Source organism: Alosa alosa, chromosome 24 (assembly GCF_017589495.1).
Source record: "Alosa alosa isolate M-15738 ecotype Scorff River chromosome 24, AALO_Geno_1.1, whole genome shotgun sequence".
In the NCBI taxonomy this organism is placed as follows: Eukaryota; Metazoa; Chordata; class Actinopteri; order Clupeiformes; family Clupeidae; genus Alosa; species Alosa alosa.
In genome coordinates this window covers 17,823,834-17,834,472 of record NC_063212.1, presented here as the reverse complement: position 1 = coordinate 17,834,472, position 10,639 = coordinate 17,823,834, and the positions used below count along the sequence as shown (strand labels likewise).

At 46.4% G+C, this 10,639-nt stretch overlaps 1 protein-coding gene across 4 annotated transcripts; it reads right to left on the bottom strand.

The window, feature by feature from the left end:
* Nucleotides 1-436: 436 nt before the first annotated feature.
* khnyn (KH and NYN domain containing) lies at nt 437-10,610 on the bottom strand. 4 transcript variants are annotated; one of them, XM_048236762.1, is made up of 9 exons: nt 10,210-10,610; nt 9,160-9,433; nt 8,218-8,352; nt 5,463-7,450; nt 3,853-3,983; nt 3,400-3,496; nt 2,301-2,408; nt 2,008-2,109; nt 437-1,698 (listed from the first exon to the last, which is right to left on the bottom strand). In XM_048236762.1, exons 2-9 carry the CDS (start codon nt 9,400-9,402, stop codon nt 1,248-1,250), a joined length of 3,255 nt encoding a protein of 1,084 aa, XP_048092719.1. In that variant the 5' UTR covers nt 9,403-9,433; nt 10,210-10,610; the 3' UTR covers nt 437-1,247. The 4 variants fall into 4 exon arrangements, with proteins under 4 accessions (XP_048092719.1, XP_048092720.1, XP_048092718.1 ...); XM_048236763.1 differs by having other exon boundaries at nt 9,160-9,430; XM_048236761.1 differs by lacking the exon at nt 10,210-10,610 and adding an exon at nt 9,635-10,203.
* Nucleotides 10,611-10,639: the final 29 nt, after the last annotated feature.

The following is a 10,639-nucleotide window of genomic DNA, read 5'->3' as shown; positions in this document are numbered from 1 at the left end:
ATGTAAATAATCACCTGTGGACGTTTTGTGGGGGGATATCTATTAGTTATGATTTGAAGCCTAGTATTCACCTGTATATCATGCATAAAATTAAATTAGAGGTAGTAAGCATGATAAAACAAAACAAGCTACCCCAAATACAGTGCTATTTTCTATTTCTAGGGTGGTATACCATGTCAAAATTACTAGACTAGACACAAGACTTTATCCTTGAATAGTACTGATTGACCAAAATTAGGGGGTCTGGCTCAAGTACTACTGTTCAAGGTGATTTATGTAGATATGTTCATAAAAAAAAACATACATGTTCATAAAACATTTAGAAATGAGATAAAATTGTAACAGAATGGGAAATGACAAATGTTTTGAAATAATGTCAAAAGCACCACATTAATGTCAAAAACATCATGGTTATTTATCACAACGACAACAGTGATGAATGACTATACTCAATTTTATTATATGAGGTGACATCATTAAGACATGATATTTACCATAAATAACAGTGATTAATGGTATTCTAGAAATTAAGTCAGAACAACCAAATTCAGATATGGTTAATAATAATTCCCATTTTTGTTTGTGTGACAGATTATATTCCCATGCCAGATTACTATTAAAACCAGATTACTATTAAAACTGTGTCATGTAAGACAATAGTTGATAATATGAAAAATAAAAAAATAATAACTGATGAGGCTCACCAGACTTTAAAATTACCCCTGACCTCTAGAACTAAACATCAAGCTCTTAAAGCAAGGTGGAGATGATCCAAAAACACTTATTTACAAAAAAACACATTATAATGTGCAAATAATACAAATAGTACTTCAATAGTAATAAAATACACTATAGGTATAATTTATCCACAAAAATAGACATTTACAAATATTACACTCTGAAATGTATTAAGATTTAGTAAAAAGTATAAGGCAAAAAAAAGAAAAAAGTATATCAAGAGTAGGCCTAGCCCACCATTTACGCATCTTTGGTCCTGCAGCATCACTGTAATGGCACTAAACCCTAGTTTGTAACCCTTGTTAGTAATAGGTGTTACAGTCGTTCAAGCTTCACGCAAAGTCTCACAGGTTATTGGCAAGTGCTCCTTTCACTTATGCTGGTATATGTCAGATGTAGTAGAGACTGTTTGGCTGCTAAAATATATTAATCGTTACACACACACACACACACACAATCTCCCTCCCATTCACTCGCTCACACACACATTCCATGTTTCTCTCTTTCCTCTACTCCCCTGCTGCCTGGTGTTCCAGGATGTAGTGGGACAGCAGGTTGACGTCTGTGAGTATCGGGTGTTTCTGCAGGGCCAGCGTCACCGCACTCTCCTGACCCGGGAACACCTGGCTCAAGCTCTCCCTCAGCCTGGAAGTCTCCTTGGCGCTCCTGTGCGGCTGGGTCTCAGGCCCCGCACGCCCTAACCCTCCACCTCCTCCTCCTCCTCCTCTTCTTCCCCCCCTCCGGTGCGCCTGCTCCCAGGGGTGGGGTGGCTGGCCGGCTACTGGGCCCTGGGGCTGGAGGTCTGGGTGGTCGGGCTGGAACTCCGGTGCGACTCTGCCACCCCCTGGTGTCCGGTCGTGGAAGTGCGGCACCTCGGTTTGAGAGCGCTGCTGCTGGAGCAGGGGGTTGGGGACCGAGGAGGCCATGCCTGGGAATGTGTGACTGCTGGTGACGGAGGACCTGAAAATGAGGGGGAAGGATAAAAAGAAAGATAGAGAGAGAGAGAGGAAGGAGAGAGAGATAGTTGAAAGAAGGCAGAGAGAAGAAGAAATAAACACCATTTAAAAAATAAGCTTCAAGTCTTAACCACATAATGCTTTAAAAAGTTAGGCCACACAGGACAGCAGGAGTGTGTGTGTGCATTTGTTTGTGTATATGCTTTGTGTTTATGTGTGTGTGTGTGTGTGTGTGTGTGTGTGTGTGGGCGCGTGTGTGTGGGTGCGTGTGTGCGTCTGTGCACAGGAGTGCATGCGTGCATTTGTACACTACCTCTGCTGTGAGCGGAGGAAATCATTGAGGTGAGGCCCGTCTCTACCCAGAGGGTCGTCTGGAACCATAAAGTGATCCCCAACAAACGTGTACTGGAGGAGGCTGCATACCAAGACAAACAGACAAACAACCTAACCAACAACCTTTTACCTTGTAATTCACCAAGTGTTCATAACATGTTGTCTGATGCCGACAGCCTTTTGTCCTGCATACCATATGTAACTGCCTAATTCCATTTAAAGGTAGAAGAAATAACTTTTCCAAGCGGCCCTACTAACTGTTGTATAGTCTACCTCTTTCTGATGATGTCCTTCCAGGCATGGGACTCATCAAACAGGTCTCTCATGTTGTCGTTTGTCACGATCACTCCATTCGTCTTCTGGGCGAGCTGAAGCATGAACCTTTTATTAAAGTGAAAAAAAAAGAAAAAAGAAATTAGAGTGCATTTTCAAGAAAATGCAAAAAGTGGAGGAGGATATGTCTTCGTCCTGCCGTGCCATTTCCTTCAGTGACAGAATCTTGTACCAGTAACTTGTCTTCACAAAGTAACAACCAATAGCTTTCACACATCATGCTATAAGTCCTCACAATAGATATGGGCATGTATATTTAACTCATGATACCACAGACACGCCACCTCATACTGAGAGCTTTCCTCCATCCTACATAACACTAAAGCAGGTGATGAACTGTGAGGAAATGACATAGATGATTCTCGTGTGTACAACACTCACAACTGCCACATCATTGAATGCTGAGTTGAAAGGGTAAATGAAACGATTTTCTTTTCAAAGCTTTGCTTGTTGTCATAATGCATTCCATTAGATGACCTAGGTTACCGGTCACATCTGGTAGCATGTGCATTTTAAGCAAAACTGAGCCAAGCTCAGATACAGACGATTGCATTGAATTGAATTGATGTGTGTATCACACATAATCCATGACCTTGGCTGTGGCCACGTGAGAACAACTGTGAGCCTACACCTGCTGAGTGACTCGGATGTTTGCAGACTGTCAGCGTAAACAAGTCAGCAAGACCTCACATCTCTGCCAGGAAAGGAAGTAAAAATCAAGGGCATCTGCTTTGCTTGTCTTGCTGGCTAGCTGCTGCATGTCAAGTCAACACTAACCAGTGCTTTGACTGTTTTAAGGATACACTCTGGAACGAACATCATATATTCACTATATGCAGTTAGAATCTAATTTAGTTAGAATGGAATTGGAGGTTCCAGAAATAGAAAAGAGTAAAAATACAGTACGCAGACGTATGCATGTTCTTCCATAACCTTCTACCGAGTTCGACTTTGTGGTCATGAACTCTGCTCAAGTGCACCATGTTTAGAATTGAGGAGGTGCGTTCTTCAAACCAAACATTATTGCATAGAGACACACCTGTCGTCATAAGAGTTGATTCTTTTCCCCATGACCTCCCTGGATGGCGTGAACGATAACAGTCCAAGGTCCAGTAGCTCAGTCAGATAGGGCTGTTCTGGAGAGGGAGGGAGAGAGAGAGAGAGAAGGGGTGTGTTTGTGTGTATGGAGGGGGGCGTTTGAAAATAACAGAAGGAGAGAGAAAAAAAGACAAAATGAGATCTGACTTTCCATAATGCCAAGTGCACCCTGTCATCCTCATAATACTGTATATTTTGTATTCAAATGTTACTGAAAGCTATTTTACTGTAAAGTTATAGTTTGTGTTCTTTCCATATTTTACACTATTCACATTCAAACCACAACATCATTCTTGTTAGCAAAAGTATTAGCAAAGAAACAAAATAATAACAATAGTTTAACAGATCCTTCATGAGAGACATGAAGAATGATTCCACCAGCAGGAAGCAATACCTTTGACCTTGGGGTCTCTCTTCTGTCTCCATTGGGGCACCAGTGCTGAGATCTGGCGGTGACCTCTGTCCCAAAAGTGCTGCACGGCCAGGGCGATGCCACGACAGGAGAAGAACTGGCCCAGTCCATGGCTGTGGACATGTCAACCATGGCAACATTAAAAAAAAAAACATGATACCCGGTACACCGTACCCAGTTAGTCAAAAACAGATTAAAAATGATCCTACACAATCAACAATGTTACATGGGGCATGGGTTGCAAATGTTAAGTGGGGGCATGCATTGGCAATGTCAGAGACTTCATACTCTTTTATTACAAGTCAGTGTAGTAGCATCACAATGAGTTTGGAATTGTTATCTCAAATTGAAAGAAGTCCATTGTGTTCCAGGGCTAGGTACTGTACACCTAATGAGACATCACAGTGGTATGTAATTCTACAGTCACATGTTTGATACAACTGGCCTACACTCCCTGTGTTGTACTGAGTGTGTATCTGTGTGAATTTCCATGGGCACACATGATCCCATTATTGTGATGTAACAGAAGGGATACACAGAGCCTGTATGGCTCTGGGGATACACAACAGTCAGCTCAAAACACTTGTTATTGGGTGATACAAATAGCCTGACGAGCCAGACCCACATCAACATGTAGGGTCTGGCGACTCACCGTTCGCAGTGCTCAGTCCGAGGGGTGGGATAATCGGTTGTCTCTGCGCGCAATAGGATAGCGCTACAACTCTGAGTCCCATGCGTTTTCCCACCAGCAGAGCTAGTTGGCTAGTTCAAACTTTTGCAAACTTATGTTACGCTGTTCGCCAACAGCAACAACTCTGCCATCAATCATTATGTTAAGCCCGCCTACCGACTCTATATACGATGTGATTGCCCTAGATTGTGCGTCTAGATTTCTAGATTGGGTGCGTCTAGATTTCTAGGCAATGATACAACGTTGTCAAACTGGAAATTCGGGGTGCATTGGTTGAACGCAGTTGTGACTGACACTTCCGCTAAGCAACAGCCACTGTGTGACCGCAAAAATTGAACTTGTCGCACCCATCTTTTCTGCTCATGATTTATGAGATGCATCATAATTTTTCCTCTGTTGTTGTGTTGAAGTCAAGCACATGTAATTAGAAGGCTATTACATACTGTATATCTACTGCTTTCTTGCATGGGATGTGAGTCAGGCCATTTTTCGTGTACAGTGTTTAAAGGTGCTATACGAGATGCAGGGTAACGTCACTTCTGTTGACGTTCAAACAAAACAGTGAGCTAGCATGTTACTCCCTCCCCCTCCCTCCCGTGCAATTGAAACTCTGTGGTTGTTTTGTTGTTTTATGGCCGTTTTTGGAACCCAGGCTGTCCACAGAGACCGTGTTTTTTTTACAGTGTATTCAGGGCACAGGCAGCTAGCGGATGGTAAGGTGAAGTTAGCTGTATGTGACAAAAAATGTTTTAGCTTAGAAACCACATTACATCGTTTATAGCACCTTTAATTTATGTAAATAGAGATTTGGTCTATATTTCATTTTCACATCTTTATGAAATTTTGAAAAGAGAGAAAAAGAGATTTAGTCCTGACAACAGCCCAGATGTTTAGTGCTTACCTCATAGCAACATTGCTCCCATCAATAATCACTTGTCGCAAACCAGGATCTCCGTTTCCACCAGCCAGTTTAAGTTCAAAGGGCATCTGCAAGCCCTCCAGGAAGCGCTGCTGTCCTGTGACCACGGCCCTTGCGCCCATGGGTGGGAGCCCCTGTCTCTGGGGTGGTCTGCCAAAATGAGCCGGTAGGGTGGCCGAGTGTGGGTTCTTTTGAGGTTCAACGAGCATGTCATGAGGGTAGCTGGGTCGCGGTGGTCCTCTGATGGACGAAGAACCTCCTCTCCCCATCGAGTCCGTATGAACCGGGCCTCGATGATGGTTCTGGTGGTTCTGGGGGTTGAAGGTGTTCCAGTTGTTTGTTCTGGTGCTACTGCTTGCAGCTCCAGTCACGGGAGGCCTTGTGTGTGCAATGTCATGTCTATCCGTCAAAGCAGGGCTCTCTCTTTTCACAGGGGCCTCCTGGGGCGAGTCCTGATAAGCTTGATCAATCAAGAACCTCTCGATAGCTCTGTGCTCCACCAGAACGTTCTCACCCAGCGTGGATACGGCTTTGGCGCTAGGTTCTCTCCCTAACAGTTCCCCCTGATTGTCCCCACCCTTCTCCTTGTCTCTCTTATCAAGCGATGCTTTATTCTTCATCGCTCTCCCAGCACCCCTCTCTTCCTCCTCCTTCCTCCTCCTCATCTCTCCCACCTCCTTTCTGGCCAAGTCGGTGGGAGACTCCTTAGCTCGTTGCTGTGCTCTGTGAGTGGCAGCGGTGGCTTCCGCGGGGTTTGTCCTCACCGGCTTGCCGTCCCGCTCGCCCTGCCTCTGCAGCTCCAGGAGCAGCTGGTGGAAGCTGAGCTCGGGCAGGTTGCTGCACACCTCGAGCACCCGCTCCTCCGTGTACCCGCAGCTGGCTGCTGCCCGCTTCACCACGCCCAGGACAAAGTCGTCGTCCTCCTCCTCCTCCTCCCCCCCTCCCCCGCTCCGAAGCCCTTCCCCCAGGCTCCTGTCGCCGAAGCTCCCCTGGCTGCTGTGATTCGCCGCTCCTCTCTCCACTGTCCTGCTGCTGCTGCTGAAGGCAGCTTCCCCTTCGGCTCCGTCGCCGGACCTTCTGCTGATGCCATCTTTCTCTTTCTCCTCCTCCTCTCCTCCTCCTCCGTCATCCCGGTCCTGCTCTTGCTGGACCTGCTCCAGGATGTCACAGGGGTCTACGGGTCCAGTCCGAGCAAGCACCCTCTTCACGACGTCCTCCTTGAAGCCCATGGCGGTGAAGAATTTCAGCCGGAGGCCGAGGTCGTCCTGGCTGCCGACGGCCACAGCCTCCATGTCCGTTCTGAACGCCTCATCCACGACTTCCTGTGGAGCACCCCCTCTCCACCCCTGCTGCCCCCGAGGTCCTCCTCCCCTCTCGTCCGCACCCTCAACCTGACCCCGGGGGGCCCCGTCCACGACTGCAAAACTCCGGAAGAAGGGATCCGAAAGCTCCCTTCCTGGAGTGACTGATGGCACAACCGTGCCCTGGCGCTGGTAGGAATGCTGCCCTTCAACATCCCCTGTCGAGTCTGACCTGGTGGGAAGGACACTGCTTCCTGAACTGTGCCGACTCGAGTCCGGCTGTTCATCTGGGATGCTGTGAGAAGCCCTGTCCACCATGGCTGTGGCGCCTCGGCCCGCCTCGTGCTCGTCCGTGTCTGTCCGTGCCACTGCGGTCTCAAGAGTGGCGGAGGCCGTGTTCCAAGGGCTGTCCCTCACCAGTTCGAGGAGGACCTCCTTCACGGACACAGGCAGCACCAGCAGGTCCAGCGTGTGCCGGTCATCCCACCTCTCCACCAGCGTCTTGAAGGCCCGACGGGAATCCAGGGACTCGACTGCTCCTCGAGCCCCAGCGTCCATGCGCCGACCCTGGCTGCTCTCATACCTCTCCACCAGGTCCACGATGAGAGAGTAGGCCCGGACCACGGGCTCTGCCAGGCCTGAGATGAGGACGCACCCTGGGGAGCCCACCTAAAGCAGGAGGATCACAAGGAATAGAAATTAAACACAGAAAAACATGTAGTGTGTAAAAACGTTCAATTCACAGTAACTAACTGCCTAAGCTAACTTGTTATGTTAAATAGCTACTATTGACATAGAAAATAACAAAACATCTTTTATACAGTATATGACACTGGATTGATGATTTTCTGCCAGAAAAGAATAGTTAACTGGACTTGTTATCATGCTTATCTCATGCTCTACCATCACACCATTCCTGATAAAAATGTTATGTTGTGCTATTACAGTGCCACAATCCCTCTGTGACTGGCATCAGGCCGTGAAACAGACCTGTCTGTAAACGTCAACATCTATCAGCTGATAGCCTGGGGTCTGTATTACGAAGTGAGGTGACTGGCTAACCCGGGTAACTTTGGGAGAAACCGCTGGTGTCCAAAACAACACTGCACTAAGCAGCTAATGTCTTTAAAGTTACACATTGTTTGGAGATCAGTGGTTACTCCTGAAGTTACCTGAGTAACTCTGTAGCCTTGCTTCATAGTATTGCTCTCTGGTCCTTGCCCCAGCAACAAGGGCACCACTAGGGGGGTGAAAGTTAGGAAGATTCTAAGGGCCCAGCACTGACAGGGGGTCCCCAAAGAACCCCCCCCCCCCCCAAATAATACTATATACAGTATTATCGGGGGTCCCAGAATTATTGTCTGTCACAGGGCCCGAATGATCTAGCAGCGCCCCTGCCCAACAGCCACTCCCATGCTCATTCAACCCCTCCTTACCACGATGTGGGCTGAGGTGTTTCTGATCAGGCAGTCCATGAACAGCCCACGGGCACCACAGAACACGGAGTGCAGGACCTCTGGGTAGGGAACCTCCTGCTGCTCCTCCTGGTTCACTGCACCCTTCACAAAGAGCTGCGTGGACATGGAAGTTGGACAAGACCGTTAAGACCGTGGATACAGGGAGGGGACAACACAAAGAGATGGTGGACATGCCGACAGATGAGATAGTCAGGCAGGTAGCATGGAGTTCAGCACAAACACTGATTGATTGATTGATATATAGATATATAAATAGATAGATAGATAGATAGATAGAGTATAAGTATATACTCTTTTGATCCCGTGAGGGAAATTTGGTCTCTGCATTTATCCCAATCCGTGAATTAGTGAAACACACTCAGCACACAGTGAGGTGAAGCACACACTAATCCCGGTGCAGTGAGCTGCCTGCAACAACAGCGGCGCTCGGGGAGCAGTGAGGGGTTAGGTGCCTTGCTCAAGGGCACTTCAGCCATGCCTACTGGTCGGGGTTCGAACCGGCAAACCTCCGGTTACAAGTCTGAAGCGCCCCAAATACTTTACTTTATTCTTTATTATTATAGATACTTTATTGATCCCCAAGGGGAAATTCAAGATGATGATGGGTCTTGCATAGTATCAGTAATGACCTGTCAAGGTGTTACAGTGTAAAAGGTGATGACAAAATATCGCACATTTTTCAAATTAGTTTCAAATTTTATGCTCACCAAATATTTTCCCTTCTTTGAACAATCAGATTTTACCTAGACAAAGCCTAGGTGAACCCAAACGAACCAATTTGGTAACAGATTCGCCTGGGTTCACCCAGACTACCTGACATGGCAAGCAATTTGAATGTGTGTCCCAATACATGGCCTAGCATTCAGCTTATAACTCTGCAATGCGAGAAGCAGATCTCACCTTAGCCGCAAGTACGTCTCCAGACTTCCCCTTCAGCAGTAGCCACATGAGTCCGGTCTGATGGACCTCCGCCTCTTCATCCAGGGCTATGTCCAACTCCACCCCGAAAACGCGCTTCGCCGTGGGCTGGAGAGCCAGTACGGCCCCCCTCAACGCCGCGGAACATGTAAACTCATCCTCCACCATTGGCTCGTTCTCACTCAACTGCATGCCTTCGCTACTCTCTTCAGATGCGAAAGCCATGGCTGGCACACGACGAGCCGAGGACCCGCTACTAAGAGGAAGAAATGGAGAGAACGCGCCCGTCTGCATTTATTATCCACGCGTGACTTAATAAATGTTCAAATTCACAAGGCGACTGCGAGAAATGCTGAATTAATGGACATAGCTGGCTGAAAACAACACATACGTGTGGCTACATAACATTGGGCCTACCGATGCCTTTTCTGTATTTAACGCGTTATTAATTACTTACAACGTGTTGTTGTGAGGCCTGTCTGAGCTAGGCCTTCATAACTCCTGTCTGTTCGTTCGGTTCGCTGATTTCAGCGTTACGTTTCGTTTCCAAATCGGTGTCACTTGGTCTTCCGCGATTCTGATTCAGTAACTCGGTATAAAGTTCGACACCACCACTGTTCTTGTAGTTGTTAGCGTTTCAATTGTACACCACGACTCAACTCACCTTAAGATACCAACTAGTATAGTAGAGGACACTATAATTTTGTGGACGTCATCCTTGTTATGCTATAACGTGGGTATTTGTTGATAAAACTGAAACTTTCCCTGCTGTGATCGTAATGACTCTACTATTAACGCACAGACAAATTAGAACATTCGAACTCAACAAGAATAACATGTTACGTTGACGCAACAATGTATCATGATCTCTCTTTTAGAACGCCATAATCGATTTATCGTAACATTCACATTGGAACACTGTAAAGAAAGCCTACGTGACATGAGTGACAGAAAATAACCCACAGTAGGCTACATCAGAATAGCATAACGAGAAGTTCCGATATAGTTTATAGTGCTGAACACACTCCTTACCTCTATCACAGATTAGATAAACACGTGAATCCTACACTGGCTATACTAGAACAGAAATGAAATGTCCAGGAAATAATAGATTCGCCTATAGTGTGTTATTGTTTTTCCAAGTGTGAAATTGTTGGAGATTTGTGGTAATCTTGACCCTCCTTCTGCTCGCTGTCGTTGGTTTAGCACATCACAGGATTAAAAACTTCCTATTTGACAGGGGGGAATTCCAATGACGTCAGTATTTGTGTGACTGACATTTCCATTGCACCAAAAGCACCAACATCAACATGGACAATTAAAGTAAACGCTTTAAAACAGATTGTAAAGTAAAACAAAAAATAGGCTTCTAGATCATACGAACTGTGTCATAACGTGTTGTTTTGCGTAGAAAAACCTGTTGAGCGGCCATTCAACAATGTTTAGGTCATTTGCCCCCCCA

Bases quoted from the DNA above. Each gene is read 5' to 3' on its own strand.
- khnyn (XM_048236760.1), bottom strand. From the start codon at position 9,471: ATGCAGACGGGCGCGTTCTCTCCATTTCTTCCTCTTAGTAGCGGGTCC. The intron at 7,451-8,217 runs GTAAGGAGGGGT...CTCCTGCTTTAG, and splicing joins ACACCTCAGCCCACATCGTG to GTGGGCTCCCCAGGGTGCGT. The intron at 2,409-3,399 runs GTGTGTCTCTAT...CTTTAATAAAAG, and splicing joins ATCAACTCTTATGACGACAG to GTTCATGCTTCAGCTCGCCC.